The following is a 22,858-nucleotide window of genomic DNA, read 5'->3' as shown; positions in this document are numbered from 1 at the left end:
GTAGTGAAAGGTTAACCTTCTGTAGTGTGGTAGTGAAAGGTTAACTGTCTCTAGTGTGGTAGTGAAAGGTTAACCGTCTGTAGTGTGGTAGTGAAAGGTTAACGTTAGGTTATGACTATAACCAAGTTCTGTTAGTTAGGGGCGATGCTTGGCATCACTACTGCACTATCTCGCGTACGTGCACGCGTACTGAATAAACCACAAATGTACCTCTAATACCAGTATTAGTCTGACCACACCCCTCATCAGCTTACCTTCATAAGCAGGTGTGTGGTCACCTGCTCTCCTCCTTCCCAAGCTTTCACCACAAGGTGAGGACAAGGGCTGCAGCGGCCGTCTGATGCCAAGCATCGCCCCTAACTAACAGAACTTGGTTATAGTCATAACCTAACGTTCTGTATCGTTAGTGGCTTAGCTTGGCATCACTACTGCACAAGGGAGGCCAAGCGGAGCCACTTGGCTGACAAATACACCCCGCTGACAGCCCCCCAAAACCATCAGAACAGGGAGGGCCGAGCCCCCCCGACCCCCCCTAATGGAGGGTATCCCCCCTATTAGAGGCTTCACGGGAAGGCGACGGACCCGACCGTGCGAAGAGGCACTCAAGCAACTTAACGCACAGGGTGAGCAGACCGTGGCTTGACCCCACGACTACACACACGCACAACCCGCATGCCACCCGGGAACGAACGGAGGAACAACCTCGTTACTGCCCCCAGAATCACGGGGCCAAGGGCAAACCCAACCCCGTGGCAAGGCCGTAGCAGCGGAGCGCGAAGGAAGACCCAGACCCACCAAAAGGACTGGACTCCCTGGAATGGGGGCCCGGAGAAGTCCATGATGCCAGCATCAAGACCCCACCAGGTGGGCACGCAGTGCCCCGCCCCCCACATCGCCAGCGTATTCGGACAAAGGCCCCTCAGTTACTGCACCTGGTATTCCCAGGCGGAATCCCATCCAAGTACTAACCAGGCCAGAACCTGCTTAGCTTCCGAGATCGGACGAGATCGGGCGTGTTCAGGTTGGTATGGCCGTAAGCCGAGCGGGCCCCGTCCCCCCAATAGTACACCGCCTGGCACACTGACCCTGCAGAACAGGCAGTCAGCATGGCCGTAAGCACACAAAAAGGTTAACCAACAGAAGCAGGCAGCGCACCGGGGAAAAACCAGGCAACAGGCTGTTAACCCTAGCCTGGAGACTGCGGACGAGACAGGCGCCAGAGGGGACAGCTGAACACAGCCGCCCCGGCGGAAGGAGCGTAAGCTGGCGGTGTTGCATGACCAAGCCTCCATTTAAAAACCCCCACCCAGAGGGGTCGAGGCAGAGAAGGCTGACACGATTGGCAGACGTCATGAACGTGCAGGGGCACCCTCAAACGGTGAACCCGGGAGTTGACACTGCTCCAACACACCAGGGAATCAACCACCTCGGTGTTACCCAATGCGGTGGTTGTTCCTATAACCCCCCAAGAAAAAACTCCAAAACACACCTGCGGGCATACACCGGCTATACCGCAGTACAAGTGTTTCAGTTTCCAAAAAGTGTTAACCCAGGCCTACGGGTCGCAAACATCACTTCGGACCGGGCCTGGCGGTACGGGAAGCACAGGGTCACCAGAGGAGGTCAAAAAACCACCCCCACAGGCCCCTCTTCGCCATGCGTGAGAGAGGAGCGAAAAATAATGGAGAACCAGCCCCTAAGCACACCGTACCTGGTATTCCCCGGCGGTCTCCCAACCAAGTACTAACCAGGACCAACCTGTGTAGCGGCCGAGATCCGACGAGATCGAGCGCGTACAGACTGGCATGGCTGTAAGCCATGACGACAGTGCTGAGTAAAAACATACCCAACCAGGGTCTCCATAGCGCTTAACCCTGTGACACCCAGACCGACCTGGCATTTTTCCCCCTGAAAAAAGCCCAAGTCCCTCAGGGTACCAGAACAGCAGATCTGCATCCCCGGCGGACAACGGGTTCAACTGATCTGGACCAGCGTGACCAGAACCAGTCCCGTGCCCTAACCACGCCGACATGCCTACTCCAGGAGAAGGGCAGATATGCGTGTTGATCTTAACATGAAAAGAAGGCGCCACCCAGACATTCGGACGAACCGCGCCTGGTGGCCCACCCCAAGGGCGTGAGACCCCACTACATATGTTCAGATCCATCCCGTCATCATCCCCCAGACATGAACGAGAATCCGTCGACAACCCACCCAGGTCATGGGATGTGGTCGTCGGAAGAGGAAAAACCCCCATCTCAGTTGCTTTATAAAAACGCTGTTTCAACCACAAGCAACCAAGGCGTGCCAGTCAATCGCCTGTTTACAGCGAGCTAGCACTATACGTGCGTCGGGACACACCCCCATCAATGAACAGGCTATTTAGACCTGTCATTGAATCCCCAAGGCGCCCAGGGGAACGACAAGAGGGGTGTGACACTCCCTAACTCCAACACTTCTGGAATAGAAAGAAGGAAGCATCAACAGTATGTATCCCAGTCTACACAGCCGGGGTAAAAAATGTTCACATTTTTACATCCCACCACCCTCCCATAGGAAAGAGACGGGGATCCCCAGAGAGACTTCCCACGCGAGCTGTACAGATTGAAAAGAATATATTGCACCTTGAGCCATGTAAAAAACTGGTTTTAGGGCCTCCGGGGAAGAGGCACTGAACCCATACACACTCAACAAACGAATTGAATCGAATATACATACAATAGAAAAGGACCCTTCTAGAGGGTCCACTCACTTTGACAATCTGAGGAGGAAGGCTCTGTACTCTGATGGAGGCTTCCTCACATGGAAGAAGGAGTCCGAACTCACAGAAGGCCTGAATAGGCGCTTGGTGAGGAGGAGCCCTGACCACCCCCCCTGAAAACAGATCCATCACATGGACCTGAACAGCACACGGAAGTCCTACCAACAGAGACGCGCACGGTGACGTACTCTATGGCGGGGGAATTCCTGCGGTGCACACGCCCAATATACCAGGCCGTGGGACCAGGAACTCCCTCCCCCCCCCCCCCCCCCCCCCCCGTAACGTGCCGAACCGCCACGTGACGGGAACCTTGAAGGACAGGGGGTGTACCCCTGACCGACAGAACAATGGGGAGAGGAAAGGTTACCAGTTCACCCCTTTACGACCCCACACCCATGATACGACGTAACGACAAAAAGAGAATATGACACAGTCATAGTCAGCTCTATGAAGCGTTTCACAGCTCCACACAGCGCATGAGCTAACCTGCTATCTGATTTTTACTAAGGAAAAACACAGAATAGAGAGGGCTCTAAGAACCCCGGTCCAACATACACATGTGCTTCTGTGGCCAGTACAACCCAGTTGTAGGTCACATGACACACACAACCCATCATCACCTACAAAAAATGGCAAAAACACTCAACAGAGGAACGCCGTTTTTTTCACAATGAGAGAATACATCATTCTTGATTAGTATCGACCACAGGCCTTGCTAAGCACACATGACAGCAACCAAACCAATTTCCCTCTAGGAAATAAGTTTCTCCAGCAGATTTAGCACAACCTCAGCAATCAAGCTAAGAGTTACATCGTATCCCTACCACACAAAAGACACAATTAATGCACAACATGTCTGATAGGAGGTGATAAAGTCCCCAGGGAACCGGGGGGGAAAAACACAATCCTCCTATTTTACCCTCAATACGGCCAGTTAAAACAGGAAAACCTGTTAATGTGTGAACACACTGTTCATTGTCATTACAGTCTGAGAAAGAACATTCTTTTACTCACTTGTCACCAAGCATAGCTTCATAGGTTAGTTGCCTTAGTAGTGAGTACACGGTACACATAAACACCATGATGTTTCTCACACAACAACCAGATCAATACATCACGACCTGCACGGAGAAGCTAACTGCCAGTGACAAAAACAGCTCACACATAACCCGCAACGTATCCTAAATGCATTGCGACAACACACGTTTTGGGAAAAAACACCGTTATTCACAATACATTTAGCAAAGTAAAACCAGAAGACGTGTTATGAGGTCTGGCCAACCCCGTACCTACCCGGAACGCAGATCAGCGAAGTGCAGTCACAAGACACCGTAGAACACAGCCGACCTGTGTTGTTCGATCCGGGCAGCGTCGCCGCTCCAACCAGTCGCTACAGTCCTCTTTGTTGACGCAATCCCCGTCCAGGCTCAGGGCAGGGTCGACGAAACATCCCCTGTCAAGGATGACGTCGCGGTCAAGAGTGTAAAACATGTTAAAATCAAAGCACGTTCAACAGAATAGCATCAAGCCAACGGCGATCAGAAGCGAGCTCCGGCGGCGCGCGAGAAGCTAAGCTACCCCGCGCCAGCCATGGCCCTAGCAGCAAGCTAACGTTTACCCAGCGACCACGACATGCTAGCCCCGCAGCTAACAGCTGACTGGCTAACAGTAGGCCTTAAGCAGGCCATGCAGCGATCCAGCAGGCTAACGCAGCAGTTAACAGCTGACTGGCTAACCGTAAGCTATGAACATGTAAACAATGACATAACACTCACCCAGACAGGCCGCCGTTCTGAACCTCTCCTCACTTTTTAAGAGAAAAGAGAAAACAAGACGTCAACACCGCTTCACAACGGTGAACATCCGGCGGAATCAGCACAGTACCAACTGGCCTGTGTAGCTGACTTCGAACATGAATCTGCCGCTATCGCACATTACATGCACATATCCCCTCGTGAAGGAATACTCTCATTTGGATATGAAAGATGGGGTCTTAACACGGTGACAGAGAGAATCCACTCGTCCAGAACACACAGGGATCACCAGTGTCAATGGTCGCGGCCCACTAGTTAAAACTATAATGGTCTCCAGACCAAGGCCTTCTGTCGCCTAGGCGGCTAAACAAAGGACCCTAGCCTGGGGCCGGTTTCCATAAACTTTGTCAAGTAGCCCCCATAGCACTAACAGACAAGTGGAGCCCGCCAGCAAACACTACTCACCCAACCTGGAACGCACCGCTCCTCACAACAGCGGCATGTCCGACAGTTCAGCTGTGGCCTGACAGGTTTCACCCCAACAAACACAGCAAGGAACTGCAGTTGAGAAGCATGCAGCGGCGTGCTCCCAATACGAAAACCGGTGGAGGGTTTTTAGAATGATCATCATCTTCTAGACACTCCAGTACGAAGACAATATCGCCGTATTTTCTCGAAAATAGTGAGAGAGAAAATAAAGATATGATGTCAACGTATCCTTGTTTCCCAAGCTGTTCCTAATCCAATTTCTTCCATCATGGTGTCAAGTGTGGGGATCTACCGAGGCACTTCTTCCTTGTGGTGAAAGCGAGAAGGAGGAGAGCAGGTGACCACACACCTGCTTATGAAGGTAAGCTGATGAGGGGTGTGGTCAGACTAATACTGGTATTAGAGGTACATTTGTGGTTTATTCAGTACGCGTGCACGTACGCGAGATAGTGCAGTAGTGATGCCAAGCTAAGCCACTAACGATACAGAACCGTCTGTAGTGTGGTAGTGAAAGGGTTAACCATTTGTAGTGTGGTGGTGAAAGGGTTAACCTTCTGTAGTGTGGTAGTGAAAGGTTAACCTTCTGTAGTGTGGTAGTGAAAGGTTAACCTTCTGTAGTGTGGTGGTGAAAGGGTTAACCTTCTGTAGTGTGGTAGTGAAAGGTTAACCGTATGTCTCTTTAATGTATGTTTTAAATGCAGCTGTCTTGGTCAGGTCTCTCTTTCAAAATATATTCTTAATCTCTATGAGAATTTCCTGGTTAGATAATAAATAATAGTATAATAATATTTAATTTACATAAAATGTAATGAATGAATGAAATTGGCCTCATTCACTCGGCTGTGATATTGGTAGACTTTGATGCAAAAACAGATGAAAAACGTCCCATTCAATTCAATGTTAAAGCTTTGCCATAAAAAACATAATTTCAAGAATGAAAATAGCCAAACAGGCAATACTAACGACTACAAACTCATGGTTACCTGGTTCATATTCTTTTTTCTCCACCGTAGTTGTATTGTTTTGAAATATATGGCAGTGAATTATTCATCTTTATTCTGTTATTCATGAATTATTCTGTTATTCATGAATTATTCTGAAATGCGTCCATAGAAACCTAAGTAAATAAATATGGCGGTGAATGCGACTCTCTTGAACATTGGACTGTCTTGTTTAGAGTCTTATCTGAAACTTAAACCCTAGAATGTTCACTTTAGTAGAACATGTCAAATATCAGCAGTCGTACCTCTATTATAAAGTAATCTATTAGTAAACTAGTGACCACTGTTGCCCCTGTTGTCTGCTGTCAACACCACTGTGACGTACTGTATGGTGCTGTGTTCACCTCGATTCACACTGCTACTTGTAGTAGCTTGCTTTGCCTTACTGGTGTTCCACCAGGTAAGGTTGGTTGTGGCTTGTGTAGCCTTACTGTGTCTCGTGGCACTCTGTTTATTGTAAATGAATAGCCTTGTTGTCGTACTGGTTGGTTTTAACAGTGTCTGACCACGTGAGTGTTCGTTGTGTCCTGTGACACTTGGTTACTTGGGTTTGTTGGTGTTTACCCCTTTGCTTAGTGTTGTTTGTCTTATTGTATATCCCTGTTTGTTCTCCCTTACCTTATCCCTGTGTTTGTGTGTTTGTGGGTTTCATTCACCCTTTGTTTAATAAATATCATTTACTTTTGAATACTTTGGGCAACCAACATGTCCTTCCGTGTTTCTCTGATTGGCCAGCGATCGGCCAGCCCTCTACGCTCGTTTTCCCCCTACGCCGGTAACGCGCGCATGCACATTTTCTTTTTGACGGCACTCACACGCCAAGCGAGGCTAATCGCGGAAATGTAATGTTATGTTCGAATCCGTAGAATACATATTTATCAAAACAACATATTTATCAAAACAACTACCAGATTCACTCATAACGTTATTTCGCCAACACAGCCCAGCTGTCAGAAACTGTACATTGTAACGTTATATAACATAACGTTATATAATGTTATTTCGCGTTTTATTCATAACGTTATTTCGCGTGACAACACAGCCCAGCTGTCAGAAACTGTACATTGAGGGGGTTTGAATCACTGTACATTGAGGGGGTTTGAATCACTGTTTACACTCCCCACTTACTGTACCATGTTCTACATATAGAACCTCATCTCATGCACCGGTTTGAATCAAACGTACTCAAGCTCTACTGTCTTTAACTATAAATGTTTACACTCCCCACTTACTGTAGAACATGGTACATGAGTATATAGTATATAGGGATGTTGCACTTGAGCACCACAGGTTTCACAACGCAATTATTGTTATTATTATTTACAAGACTGGGCATTTATTTAAAAAACATACATACCCTAACCACATAACAGATATTTAAAAGGTAATTAACAGGCATGTTCTGCAACATATATCCACTCTTGAACGAACATGGTACAGTAAGTGGGGAGTGTAAACATTTATAGTTAAAGACAGTAGAGCTTGAGTACGTTCGATAGGGCTTTGATTCAAACCGGTGCATGAGATGAGGTTCTATATGTAGAACATGGTACAGTAAGTGGGGAGTGTAAACAGTGATTCAAACCCCCTCAATGTACAGTGATTCAAACCCCCTCAATGTACAGTTTCTGACAGCTGGGCTGTGTTATCACGCGAAATAACGTTATGAATAAAACGCATACTTCTGAAGTTTAAACAAACTATACATCAATATTATTCTGTGTAATATATTTTTCTGAGTCAAAGGTGCTTGTTTTTTGGAGCTAATGTTGCTGTCTTCAAAGTATGAGAATAGGAACTATTTCTCACATGAGGTGTAGTTTGACCAACTTCTCACTGAAGTTACAGTCGTCTGGCAATCCGGAAGTTCCCGGTTCGATTCCCGCTCCTCCCGGGCAGCGTGTCGAAGTGTCCTTGAGCAAGACACTTAACCCCTAATTGCTCCCGATGAGCAGGTTGGCACCTTGCATGGTTGCCTCCGCCGTCGGTGTGTGAATGAATGTGTGAGTGAGCGGGTAAAATGTGAGTAACAAATTGTAAAGTGCTTTGGATAAAAGCGCTATATAAAAAAAGCAGCCATTTACCATTTATGTGTAGAATCTTTCTTCCAGCAAGGCAGCAGGTAACCATGGTAACCGACCCCCCCCCCCCCCCCCCCCCCCCCCCTTTAATTTTTCAAAGGTCCTTATTATGTACTGTAAATACACATCAAATGCCAAAACAAACACGTACCTTTGACTCAGTCAGAATTGTTTGTTTTATTTAAATCTACACAGCAGTAATTCGTTTATACTCTACAAAACGTTTATATTTAGACTAGGTCCCCGAAATGAATGGAAGTGAATAAGGAGCCTGACAGCACAGCAGCCGGTAATCTGTCTGTGATGGAGGAGGGGTGAGGGCTCAGCAAACACACTGGCACTTAGTCTGTGTGTGAGAGGCGGTAGAGACATTACCTCTCCACAGCTTCAGTTAAAGCCTGTGTGTGTTAAAGACAGTAGAGACCTTACCTCTCCTCGGCTTCAGTTAAAGCCTGTGTGAATAACAGTAGAGACCTTACCTCTCCTCGGCTTCAGTTAAAGCCTGTGTGTGTTCTGAATAATTAAAAAAAAAAAAAAAAAACGAACTAACCTTACTGTCATGCACTTGTCCTAATAAACTAACCTACACTGTAGCACTCAACACTTTGATGAACATTGTTGCTCAGCTGATAGAGTTGTGCCCTTCCTGATGGCTTGTCGTACAGAACATGTAAGTCGCTTTGGATAAAAGCGTCAGCTAAATGACTAAATGTAAATGTAAATGTGTGTGAGAGGCAGTAGGGACCTTACCTCTCCCCAGCTTCAGTTAAAGTCTGTGTGTGTGAGAGGCAGTAGAGACATTACGTCTCCACAGCTTCAGTTAAAGTCTGTGTGTGTGAGAGGCAGTAGAGACCTTACCTCTGCTCAGCTTCAGTTAAAGCCTGTGTGTGTGAGAGGCAGTAGAGACCTTACCTCTCCCCAGCTTCAGTTAAAGCCTGTGTGTGTTAAAGACAGTTGAGACCTTACCTCTGCTCAGCTTCAGTTAAAGCCTGTGTGTGTGAGAGGCAGTAGAGGCCTTACCTCTCCTCGGCTTCAGTTAGCCTGTGTGTGTTAGAGACAGTAGAGACATTACGTCTCCACAGCTTCAGTTAAAGCCTGTGTGTGTGAGAGGCAGTAGAGACCTTACCTCTGCTCAGCTTCAGTTAAAGTCTGTGTGTGTGAGAGGCAGTAGAGACCTTACCTCTCCTCGGCTTCAGTTAAAGTCTGTGTGAATAACAGTAGAGACCTTACCTCTCTTCAGCTTCAGTTAAAGCCTGTGTGTGAGAAACAGTAGGGACCTTACCTCTGCTCAGCTTGAGTTAAAGCCTGTGTGTGTGAGAGGCAGTAGAGACATTACCTCTCTTCAACTTGAGTTAAAGTCTGTGTGAATAACAGTAGAGACCTTACCTCTCCTCAGCTTCAGTTAAAGCCTGTGTGTGTTAAAGACAGTAGAGACATTACCTCTCCTCAGCTTGAGGTAAAGCCTGTGTGTGTGAGAAACAGTAGAATCCTTACCTCTGCTCAGCTTCAGTTAAAGCCTGTGTGTGTTAAAGACAGTAGAGACCTGACCTCTCTTCAGCTTGAGTTAAAGTCTGTGTGTGAATAACAGTAGAGACCTTACCTCTCATCAGCTTGAGTAGTAGACACCTTCCACCAAGGTCCTACAGATGTCCTTGTGTGTCTGTCTCCCTTGTGCATTGGGTGTATCATCATCAGTCATCTTACCCAGCTTGCCAGTGGTTGTTCGTCAGTCTGTTCCTCATGGTGCTCCTGAACGTCACTAGGCGCTACCTCAGTGTAGTTCTGTCAGTATTCTTCCCTGCCTGGTCTGCTGTACCTGCCTCGTCTTCCTCATTAATACACCATCTGTTGCTTCTCTCCGTCGTCTGCCTCCCGTCTGTTTGTTTGCACTTGGATCCACACACCTGTCACTCAGCGCTACAGTACGAACGAGACAGATATGGATCCAGCAGCAGCACAAGGCACCACCATTGGCCATCGTGAACAGCTCCTCCGGGACGTCACGACAGAGCTCCAGCACATCGCCAGTCAGTGCTACCACCGTTTCTACCCCTCCTGCCCAGTCAGCACACAGCTCGCCTGCACCCCGGAAGCCCCTCTTACCTCCACCGGAAGCAGCAGCGGTTTCTCCCAGTGCTCCCTGGTTTTCGAGCTGCAACCCTCCACGTCCCCCACCGGCTGCTCCCGCATCGCCTACATCATTACCCTAAGGTCCTGGCCTGGGTGACGGCAGAGTCAAGTTTTCCTCTGTTTTTTGTAGAAGTGTTTGACCACTCGGTCTCTGGAAGGGAAGAATCGACGAGGCTCTGGAATCTATGCCAAAGTGGCTGATTACTCCATTGAGTTCGGCACCCTGGTGGCGGAGCGTGGCGGGAATCTGTTCGGCGTCTTCCACTGCGGTCTGACGGACGTCATCAAAGATTAACTGGATGCTTCCATCACCGCTCTAACCATTCACATTGGACAGCCGCCCCCGCGAGCGAGCAGCAGAGGGAGAGAGGAGTGGCCTCCAGGTACGACACCACGGCCTCGTCTAACTCCCACTCGTCATGCCGAGTTCAGCCGCCATCGCCACACAGTCCGCCAGGCCGACCACCATCCCGACAGGAGTCGACGGTGCCTGAATCCTCGGCCGGCGGGAGAGCCGGGAGGGACGAGGCCGACAGCTGCAGAGCGGCAGAGGAGGATTCCACACAGAAGTGCCGTCTGTACTGCGGCCAGCCCGGCCACTTCATTTCCACCCACTGACCAGCTGGAGAGGGAATACTGGTGATTCCGTCCAAATCCCGGTCACCCCCCATGCCCTCATTGCTACTTCTCTCCTATGAAAGACGACCAGACCCTCCGGGTGGACTCCGGTGCTGTTGACCAAAGCCTCTGCGATTCTGACCCTCTGGTCCGTTGGCATCACCGCCGTGCCCATGGAGTTCCCGTAGCAGTAGCAACTCACAGAAGCATACGCCTAAAAAAAGGCAGACTGAGGAAATGGACTCTTAGCTAAAGGAAGCGATTACAAATTCCAATTGAATCTGCTTCCAAACCCTTCGCTAAATGTTTTATATCGGAATCAGCTCATCTAGCTGCAGATCTGTCTGCAAAAATTGTTCCAGTGCTGCAGGCACGTACCTGTTTGCCAAGTTCTAGTTTTATGTGCGATATACCCACAAGGGTATAAAGGAGGGAAGCAGACCAAGGATGAACTTATAAATAAGTATATGTGCCAATGGGTTTTGGTCTCGGCTGTATGTTGTATCTGGACCAGTCAGGTCATATCCCAGTTCTACTGCCCCATATAGCTGCTGCTGGACACAGACTATATGTGGATATGTGTCAACTAGGGCTGGGAGGTTTACTGAATATAAAGGTATACCGAATATAAAGGTATACTGAATATAAAGGTTTATTGAATATGAAGGTATACTGAATATGAAGGTATACTGAATATAAAGGTTTATTGAATATGAAGGTATACTGATTTCTTATATTAAAGTATATTTAGTTTTTAAGAATTGTAAAGGATAGGCAAAAATAAGCATGTGCTTCAGCCTATTACTTTTTTCGGTCATTGAGTTTGGATTTTGTGTGTGAGCTTACTTTGAATATGTACTTTTTTTTTCTTTTTCTTTTTTTTAAGTCCACACAAGTGTGTTTTTGATTGTTCTGTAAACAAAGACCGAAAATAAACTATTCATCATCATCATCATCATCATCATCATCATCATCATCATCATCATTATGAAGGTCTACTGAATATAAAAGTATAGGCCTACTGAATATGAAGGTCTACTGAATACGGAATATGAAGGTATACTGAATATGAAGGTATACTGAATACGGAATATTAAGGTTACTGAATATGAAGGTATACTGAATATGAAGGTATACTGAATATGAAAATATACTGAATACGGAATATGAAGGTCACTGAATATGAAGGTCACTGAATATGAAGGTATACTGAATATGACTTACTTACTTATCCCCATTACGCCGGCTGGTGCATAGGGCAGCAACAAAGTTTCTCCACTTGCATCTGTCTTTGGCCATCTCCTCTCTGGTCCCCCAGCTCTGGTGGTGTTGCTGGAGCTCCATCTCCTCTCTGGTCCCCCAGCTCTGGTGGTGTTGCTGGAGCTCCATCTCCTCTCTGGTCCCCCAGCTCTGGTGGTGTTGCTGGAGCTCCATCTCCTCTCTGGTCCCCCAGCTCTGGTGGTGTTGCTGGAGCTCCATCTCCTCTCTGGTCCCCCAGCTCTGGTGGTGTTGCTGGAGCTCCATCTCCTCTCTGGTCCCCCAGCTCTGGTGGTGTTGCTGGAGCTCCTTCTCCTCTCTGGTCCCCCAGCTCTGGTGGTGTTGCTGGAGCTCCTTCTCCTCTCTGGTCCCCCAGCTCTGGTGGTGTTGCTGGGGCTCCATCTCCTCTCTGGTCCCCCAGCTCTGGTGGTGTTGCTGGAGCTCCTTCTCTATAGTCCTACGCCGTGTTGTTTTAGGCCTCCCTTACCTTCGTTTATTAATTATACAGTGCATGTCATCTTGTTGTGTAATGTTGAGGAGGTTATTGTTGGAGATGATCTTGGGCCAGAATATATGCAGGATTTTATTGTTGTTTACAATCAGTCCAACTTGTTGGCCATAGTGTTGGAGTCTGTCTGTCTTTTCCTGGAGATGTGTGTGTCTGTGTGTGTGTATGTGACAGAAGGGCTAGGTCATTCGCAAAGTCAAGGTCTTCAATGGTGGAATAGAGAGTCCAACGAATCCCTCTTGCCTTGTCTTCTGTGGTTTTCCTCATAACCCAGTCTATTGAAAGGTTGAAAAGTAAGGCTGACATCACACATCCTTGGCGGACTGCGGATCCTACTTCAAAACTGGTGGTGCTTGTTCCCACAGTGCAAGATAAGCCAGTGTTGAACAGTTTGATGACATGATCTTCCAGAGACTATCACGGTGGATGCTGTCAAAAGCCTTGGAAGTCGATGAATATATATATATATATATATATATATATATATATATATATATATATATATATATATATATATATATATATATATATATATATATATATATATATATATATATATATATATATATATATATATATATATATATATATATGAAGGTATACTGAATACTATTACATATGAAGGTCTACTGAATATGAAGGTATACTGAATATTGAATGTGAAGGTCTACTGAATATGAAGGTCTACTGAATATGAAGGTATACTGAATATGAAGGTATACTGAATACTGAATATGAAGGTCTAGTGAATATGAAGGTATAGGCCTACTGATAGGAACTATTTCTCACATGAGGTGTAGTTTGACCAACTTCTCACTGAAGTTACAGTCGTCTGGCAATCCGGAGGTTCCCGGTTCGATTCCCGCTCCTCCCGGGAAGCGTGTCGATGTGTCCTTGAGCAAGACACTTAACCCGTAATTGCTCCCGCCTGTGCCGTCGGTGTGTGAATGTGAGGGTGAATGGGTCCAATGTGAGGAACAAAATTGTAAAGCGTTTTGGATAAAAGCGCCATATAAATGCACCATTTACCATTTACACAAATACTAAATATCATACGTAATACATTACACAATAACAATATATTATATTGTAATTTGTGCTGGAAATACCTTCTAATTATGTTATACAGTCAAAACTAAGAAAAATTATATGATATTTGGTCAGAGCCCTAGTGTCGACTTACTTCATAATAAAAGTATCCCTTTGTGCTGAGGATAAAGTGTCTGCTGTACAGTAGTCTACTGTTCCCCTGTTTGGGACCCTTTCCTATATATAGAATGACACCGAACAGTATCTCCACCCCAATGAATTCTGGTTGTAACACCAGCGTACCTACTATCTCATTCTGAAGACTTACACACCACTGTGCCATAATGAGTACTATAATGCACTCTACCAAAAATAAATCACAGTGTGTATAATTAGACTACTGTGTAAGAATGCATTTGGAACTTTTGGGCCGTGTGTACGGTTTTAAGCACTAATTCCCCAGAGACGTTCTCCAAATTCTCATATTAATATCAAAGAAAGGCTTTTATAGCTTACGACTGTTAACCAAGTGTGTGTAAAGTAGTGTACATATATTGAATAAGCTGGAGAGTAACCTTCTCCATGAATACCACACTGGAAACCACTTCCAACCCCTTAGGAGTCTTGGGTGAATCGGGTTTTCCCATAGACATAAAAATAAATGGTAAAACTGTTAGCTTGAAACCTTCGAATCCCAAGGTGGTTGTGCTCATTTAAAATGATGAGGGTTGCATTTTAAAACTCTCGTGAATTCTAAATGACAGCCTGCTGGATCGAGTACAACCACCTTGAATTTAGAATGGTTTGTATTTTAAAACTAACAATTTAAACAAATTTTTTGTGGCGTTGTCAGAGATGTGCTTGTAGATCGTAGTCTAACTGGCCAAACATTCTCTGCGTTTCAGGCTACGTCACAGGTCAATCTAGTGTTGCCCGAGGTGTCCCATCTAGCACCAAATGCTGTTTTTAGAGATGACACGTTTTCTAAATGCCTTGTGGTGTACCACTGACTTAATGTTACTGTGGTCAGCTCATGTAACGTGTTAGCTAACTCCTTGTGGTGTACAGGGCTGGGGGAACATAGGGCTGGGGGAACATAGGGCTGTGGGAACATAGGGCTGTGGGAACATAGGGCTGTGGGAACATAGGGCTGTGGGAACATAGGGCTGTGGGAACATAGGGCTGTGGGAACATAGGGCTGTGGGAACATAGGGCTGTGGGAACATAGGGCTGTGGGAACATAGGGCTGGGGGAACATAGGGCTGTGGGAACATAGGGCTGTGGGAACATAGGGCTGTGGGAACATAGGGCTGGGGGAACATAGGGCTGGGGGAACATGCTCCCTGTGTTAGCTAATTCCAGCTAACTAGTTAAAGCCTCTCACTCACCTAGGGCATGACAATTCTAAACAATTATTTTCTCATTCAAATGTAATCATCATTGTACATCACGTTCATTTCTCATTTGAATTCTTATTGAGCCAAACTAAGAAAGGTACAGGAATTACACATGGACAGTCCTTGCATATTGGAGTTCATGAAGAACACGAGTCGACCTCATTCATGTATGTAGAGGTTTAGTGAGGTTTCTTTTGAATTTGCAATCCGGTAGCTTGTTCTGGACCTTTTCAGAATGCAAGTAAAAATAGTTGCATATGCAATAATTTTTTTCTGGGAAAGTGCATATTTTACTTGGTGGCCGTAGTGTAAGTGGGGGAGAAATTGCACATGGCGACGCAACTGTAATTCGAAACATCGGATCTAGTTTAGATGCAAAGCGCATCGATATGATCAGCGATGTCACTCACTCACTCACTCACTCACTGTTTAAAATAGGTCTATGGCAAAACCCCTGGAATTTCCCTCTATTTCAATGATTTATTTGTATGTATTTTTATTTAACCTTTATTTAACAAGGCAGGTCTATTGAGAACAAGTTCTTATTTACAATGACGACCTGGCAAGAGAACAAAAGCACCTCTCGAAGGGTAACAGGGTAAGGGGGACATTTTCTTTTCATAAAATAGAAAAGAAACGATACATACATCACAGAGGTATCAAACAAACAACCAAATAAAACTACAAGCTAATGTAATACATGAAGCAGAACAGACTAATTACAGTTAAAAGGCTGGATTCTATTATTTAATATGATGTATCATTTATTTATGTTAATAATCACCCGTGCGGCAGATGCGCTTAACAACGCTATACAGCCAATCCCAGGTCTTGATCTGAACTCATGGAACATTAATTGATGGATATATTCTTCTCGCTCAAGTCTACCTTCTTGAATTATGAATCTGCGGCTGTGTGGGTTCAACCTCGAGAATAATAAGAAGAGGACGGCTCGCGGTCCCGGCGTTCTCACGGAAAAATAATAAAACACCACGTCTTACAACGCCCCTGGTCTCCCGGCGGTGGAGGAGAAGATCTACAAGCGACAAGGTGAACGTCGTTGTGCCCCACAGGGAGCTCCAGGCCCGGCAAGACGCAGGAAGTATCAAGTGCAAATATAGCATACACAACTTGGAATCCTCCCTTCCATCACACACACACATTATTAATTATTCATTGCATGTCATTAATTATTAATGAATAATTATACATTTAAAATATATACGTTCCCCATAGGCACGACGAGCATTGCAATCAATAGGGAACACACGCACACGCACGCGCACGCACGCAAGCACACACACGCGCGCACACACCAAATTAAGTACTCCCAACATGCAGTGAGTCACACGAACCCCTGAGAAATCAAACCCTGCGTCTGCACTGAAACCTGTCCACTGGGTCACAACTTAAGTCAAGCAAGGACTTCTATTATACTGTACATACAGTAGCCCTGGTCAATAAACCATCAGATCCTACGTCAAACACTGTCCCTCTCATCTAATCGCTCTGGCGACAAATGACCTGTAGTTGAACCTTGTTGTTGTTTATATTTTTCTATGCAGAATATTCTTCCTTTGCCCCCCGATTGCTTACAGTAGTCGGTCCAACTCTTACCAACGTTTCTATCTATGACAACACTGACCGTTCCTCTTCTTAATAGCCCTGGGTGCGCCGTGAAACGGTTGACGCAGAACGCTTGATGTTGTCACAGAAGACGGAGTCTCAGAGAGCTTGTCTGTTACCGTGGTGAAGGGTCATCATTCGGATGAACCCGTACAGATGTATGAATACTGATAATGATGTCACAGTGGGTACTGGTCACGGGACTGTCTTTCGGAGGCTGTAAGGTGTCCACTGGCACCAACCACATCATGCTAGCTTGTCCAGAGAGGGGCTAAATAATGCTCCAATGTTAGGCTAAAGGGAAAACTGCCATGGCCATTTTCAAAGGGGTCCCTTGACCTCTGACCTCGAGATATCTGAATGAAAATGGGTTCTATAGGTGTTATGGTTTCTATGCGTAGCCACGAGTCTCCCCTTTACAGACATGCCCACGTTATACTAATCCCATGCCGTTTTGGGCCAAAACCATGCAGTTATTTGCGTGCAGTACAGCTTTTTTTACCTGCTTATTTTCACCTATTCTAAAAATGGTGTATTTGAACATTTCTGCATACTGGGGTCCCTAAACACTTTCTGAGACTTTTGTGGATCCAATGGGCCCAATTGTATTCATGTGGGATGATGTTAGTCCCCATAGTAGCCATTTCTTTGTAGTGAGACCATTATTATTATTATTATTATTATTATTATTATTATTATTATTATTATTATTATTATTATTATTATTATTATTAGTATTATTATTATTATTATTATTATTATTATTATTATTATTATTATTATTATTATTATTATTATTATTATTATTATTATTATTATTATTATTATTATTATAATTATTATCATTATCATTATCATTATCATTATTATTATTATTATTATTATTATTATTATTATTATTATTATTATTATTATTATTATTATTATTATTATTATTATTATTATTATTATTATTATTATTATTATTATTATTATTATTAAATCTAAATAAATGTAGATTAAAAGACATAAAAATAATAAATACAATACAATACAATACAATACATGTGCTCTTGCTCGCTCTTCCTCGCTCTTTCCTTCCCCTTCCCTCCCCCTCCACCCCCCCCCCTCAGGACCCCCTCTTGGACTATACATCCACTTTTTAATTTTTTTTTACTTGACTTCACTGTATACAATGACCTATTGTGACCTCTAGGATAAGCCTCATGCAACTTTACAACCTCAAACTAGAGACCTAGGACATTCAGAGAATGTATGGCTTGGTTCCAAGCAATTTCTCCACAACAGAAGTGCTGGCCTAACATGGGTCTGTGTGGGTCTCAGCTGGGGTTAACAGCTGTTGAGTTCTAACATCCCTAGATAGAAACCAGAGTAAATGTTCCAAAATACACTTGAATATTCCAACTTTCCCAGTCTCACATGCGCTGTTCGTACATACAAAACAATTCTTGTTCCCACAACATCATTATCCAAATCCTACGGAAGCCATTTTAGGTGTACAGATGACCGTGAAACTCTTCATTAGATTAGATTAAAATGTATTGGCACAAGTACAGTTCAACGAACAAGAAGTACAAGAAGTTTGCCATCCAACCAGAGTGCAAACGTAACAATGAAGTGCGATAGTAATATACAATGTACAGGTGATTAAACTGGGTATAAAATATATAAATGAGTACTACTGAGTATAGTGCTACTGTCGTTTTGTATTGACTGCTATGAATGCATGTTTGTCCTTGCTGTCCACAACGATTATATGATTGTATGTAGTGCAACTGCCTATTTTGTTTTGTATTTTGTTTCATGTGCTGCAGAACAGGAACCTGCTGAAAAACAGTTTGTAACTGAGTCAGGCCAGTTTAAATGTACATTGTGAAATGTCTTTTCACCCTTTCCTAATAAACTATAAATGAAAATGAGAAAAATCACATGTGTGCACAGAGTTGTAGTAATATGTAGTGATACAGGTATATAAAGACATTATGGTAGTAAGTCACACTGGCCGGCAGTGTAACTAGTAAGAGTAGGTAAGGGATATGTACAGATAATAGATATAGTATCTACTATCTACAGATATGTAAAAAGGAGTATATGCAAGTATGTACAGTACATACAGATGTGGATAGATATGTATACAGTAAGATATATATACGGTATATACTGCATTATTGTACACATGTTATCATACAGAGTTATATGGGTTACAGTTAGGGATGTCCGATATTATCTGCCGATATTGGCATTAAAATGTAATATCGAAAATGATCGGTATCGGTTAAAAAAAAAAAAAAATATATATATATATTTCTTAATTTTTTTTTACATTTATTTAAACTTTATTTACCCAGGCAAGCAAGTAAGAACAAATCCTTATTTTATTTATTGTCAAAAGTATGCATAATGTTGTGTTAATTCCACGACAAGAGATATATAATGTTAATTACCTGAAATTATTAAGTTTTTTGGGGGGGGGGGGGGGGGGGAAACCCTGCATATATCGGTATCGGTTGATATCGGTATCGGAAATTAAGAGTTGGACAATATCGGTATATCGGATATCGGTAAAAAAGCATCCCTAGTTACAGTATATGTTTTTCTATGTGTAGGAAAGGCTACTTCTGCGGTGGCCGGAAGTGCTGGTTGTGTGAAGTGTTTGTGTTTTAATGAGTGAGTAGAGGGCTGCTGGTACAGTATGGCTGGTACAGTATGGCTGGTACAGTATGCAGGCCTGGTGCACCAGTGACTCGTGTTTCAGACTCTATCTGTGGAGAAATCAATGCAGAATATTGTTGGGAAAAGCTGCATGGCCTCTGACTCTGCCTCCGCCTACACACACACACACACACACACACACACACACACACACACACGCTCATGCACACACACACATACACAATAAAACCACACTTGCTCACATACTCTACACGTTCAAAACCACACGCGTGCTGCACACACACACACACACACGCACGCACGCACACACACGCACGCACACACACACACACACACACACACACACACACACACACACACACACACACACACACACACACGCACACACATACAAACAAACACACAACTCACACAGCAGTACAGCCAGTGGGTGCAGATAGCATTGATTTGTAGAGGATACCCTCCAGCTGTGATTATAGTGTGGTTTTAACACACACACAGTGTTGGAAATGTTCTATACAAACATTCTACATGGACACACACACACACACACACACACACACACACACACACACACACACACACACACACACGCACACACAGAACAAACACAGACGTGCAGATACACAGATACACATAGGCTCCAGAGGTGTCTTTTTTATTAACAGTGTATTTGTGTGGTTGTGTGTGTGTGTGTGTCTGTGTGGTTGTGTGTGTGTGTGTGTGTGTGTTTCAGCTACATGCTGCATGTGTGGAACGAGGGGCGGGACTTGTCCTTCACTCCAGACGGTTACCAGGCCAACCCCAAGCTGCTGGTGATCGTCCTCAACAGTGAGAGGGAGTGGGAGAAGGTAGAGTACAGCATTTCAGAAACACACCGTACCGTACCACCCTACTGACGTACAGTTCAGAAACACACCGTACTGTACCACCCTACTGGCGTACAGTTCAGAAACACACCCTACTGGCACCACCCTACTGACGTACAGTTCAGAAACACACCGTACTGTACCACCCTACTGGCGTACAGTTCAGAAACACACCCTACTGGCACCACCCTACTGACGTACAGTTCAGAAACACACCGTACCGTACCACCCTACTGGCGTACAGTTCAGAAACACACCCTACTGGCACCACCCTACTGACGTACAGTTCAGAAACACACCGTACTGTACCACCCTACTGACGTACAGTTCAGAAACACACCGTACTGTACCACCCTACTGATGTACAGTTCAGAAACACACCGTACTGTACCACCCTACTGACGTACAGTTCAGAAACACACCGTACTGTACCACCCTACTAACGTACAGTTCAGAAACACACCGTACTGTACCACCCTACTAACGTACAGTTCAGAAACACACCGTACTGTACCGCCCTACTAACGTACAGTTCAGAAACACACCGTACTGTACCACCCTACTGACGTACAGTTCAGAAACACACCGTACTGTACCACCCTACTAACGTACAGTTCAGAAACACACCGTACTGTACCACCCTACTGACGTACAGTTCAGAAACACACCGTACTGTACCACCCTACTAACGTACAGTTCAGAAACACACCGTACTGTACCACCCTACTGACGTACAGTTCAGAAACACACCGTACTGTACCACCCTACTAACGTACAGTTCAGAAACACACCGTACTGTACCACCCTACTGACGTACAGTTCAGAAACACACCGTACTGTACCACCCTACTAACGTACAGTTCAGAAACACACCGTACTGTACCGCCCTACTAACGTACAGTTCAGAAACACACCGTACTGTACCACCCTACTGACGTACAGTTCAGAAACACACCGTACTGTACCACCCTACTAACGTACAGTTCAGAAACACACCGTACTGTACCCTCTGGCACCACCCTACTAACGTACAGTGCTGAGCTGTTTGTACCTGGGGATTTCCACGTTAAAGGAACACGCCAACATTATGGGAAATGCGCTTCTATCTTCTCCGTCTGACTCTGGAGGAGACGGTGAGCACATTTCCCATAATGTTGGCGTGTTCCTTTAACCCTTTCACTGCCACACGACAGAAGGTTAACCCTTTACTATCACACAACCGCCACGGTCGTGTGGCAGTGAAAGGGTTAACCGGCTGTCGTGGGGCAGTGAAAGGGTTAACCTTCTGTGTATCGTCGCAGTGTGAAAGGGTTAACCGTTTGGTAGCGCTGCGGTGAAAGTGTTAAGCGGCTTTCATGTTTGAGCAGCGATCGACCAACGTGCACCAATCAAACCATTTACACTCTGGTTGGATGCCAAACGTCTTTTTGTTGTACTGTACTCATGCTGTATATAATGATATACATTTAAATCGAATCCAATGTAATCGAATCAAATCGAATCTGAGACAAAGTTACAACAGAATATTCCCCCCTGGTGTCGTTTAGATCTGTTGTTGGCGAGCGTCACGGACCAACTTTCGTCTCTCTGATAGTGATGGAAGAGGTAGCAGGTGAAACGGCACCAGTGTGCGAGCGTCGGGCATGAGGCGCATATATATATAGTATACGTGGGCAGCAATACATTTACTGAGATGGGCCATTAATGTCTGCATCACCCCGAGGCCAGATAATCTCCATCATGAAGCATTTAAACAACCTTCCCCATGCAGAATCAGACAGGGGGAAATCCATAGCTAAAGCATCAGGGTTGTTTATAGTCGTGGGTGAGATTTGCCGGAGGAGGATGGGGGGAGGGGGTGGGGAGGATGGGGGGGGGTTTCCTACCTCTGCTTTTCACGTCTCCACCTCTGCTCGTAGATTTTTATCGTCGGTGGGATACAATTCATCCCCCGTCCTGTGGTCTATAATAGGCCGTTGTTCATTCTGGCATTGAATTAAATACATTAATTTCTCAAGGTCGTCAGCAGCCCCGCACGCCAGCGTCCTCCCTGCTTGCCCGCCGCCTCCTCTCTCCCAGAAGTTATAGCGCGAGCCGGATTGTCGGACTGCAGTTTTTGAGTAACGACAGCCGGACACTTTGGGCTCTGCGCTGCGGCTGAGGGTGCGCGCTGACCGCTGCGTGATCTTGCGAAGAAGTGAGATTTTTGTCAAAGTGACACGCTATGAGTTTTATAAGATCCTCTTCGAAGGCTCTATGCAGCGCAGTCCAAAAGAAATATACATTCCATGCGTTTTATAAGATCCTCTTCGAAGGCTCTATGCAGCGCAGTCCAAAAGAAATATACATTCCATGCGTTTTATAAGATCCTCTTCGAAGGCTCTATGCAGCGCAGTCCAAAAGAAATATACATTCCTCAAAAGGTCTAGATGCCGTCACTCCCTCATTCTTATAAGACAAGACAAGACAAGACAAGATAAGATACCATAAGATAAGATATGATAGGATAAGATAAGATAAGATATGATATTTCTTTATTGATTCGGGAGTCATAGCAGCACGTGGGAGGGGGGAGGAGAGGTACAGGTATGGGCAGGGTAATAGTAGATTCAGATCAGATCATATTTAAATGTACATACATTCATAAAAACGTGAGATGCTTGTT

At 45.1% G+C, this 22,858-nt stretch overlaps 1 protein-coding gene across 1 annotated transcript in view; it reads left to right on the top strand.

The window, feature by feature from the left end:
• LOC311232621 (glutamate receptor ionotropic, NMDA 2A-like) overlaps positions 1 to 22,858 on the top strand; it is a gene marked incomplete at both ends in the record, with an annotated part of 220,453 nt that overhangs the window by 82,216 nt on the left and 115,379 nt on the right. Inside the window, 1 exon segment of the mRNA XM_084319481.1 lies at positions 20,061 to 20,175. Coding sequence (XP_084175607.1) covers positions 20,061 to 20,175 — 115 coding nt within the window.

Source organism: Notolepis coatsorum (genome assembly GCF_963971535.1).
Source record: "Notolepis coatsorum genome assembly, chromosome: 7".
Taxonomy (NCBI): domain Eukaryota; kingdom Metazoa; phylum Chordata; class Actinopteri; order Aulopiformes; family Paralepididae; genus Notolepis; species Notolepis coatsorum.
Note: the sequence above shows the minus strand (reverse complement) of the source record. Positions and strands in the feature narration are given on the sequence as shown.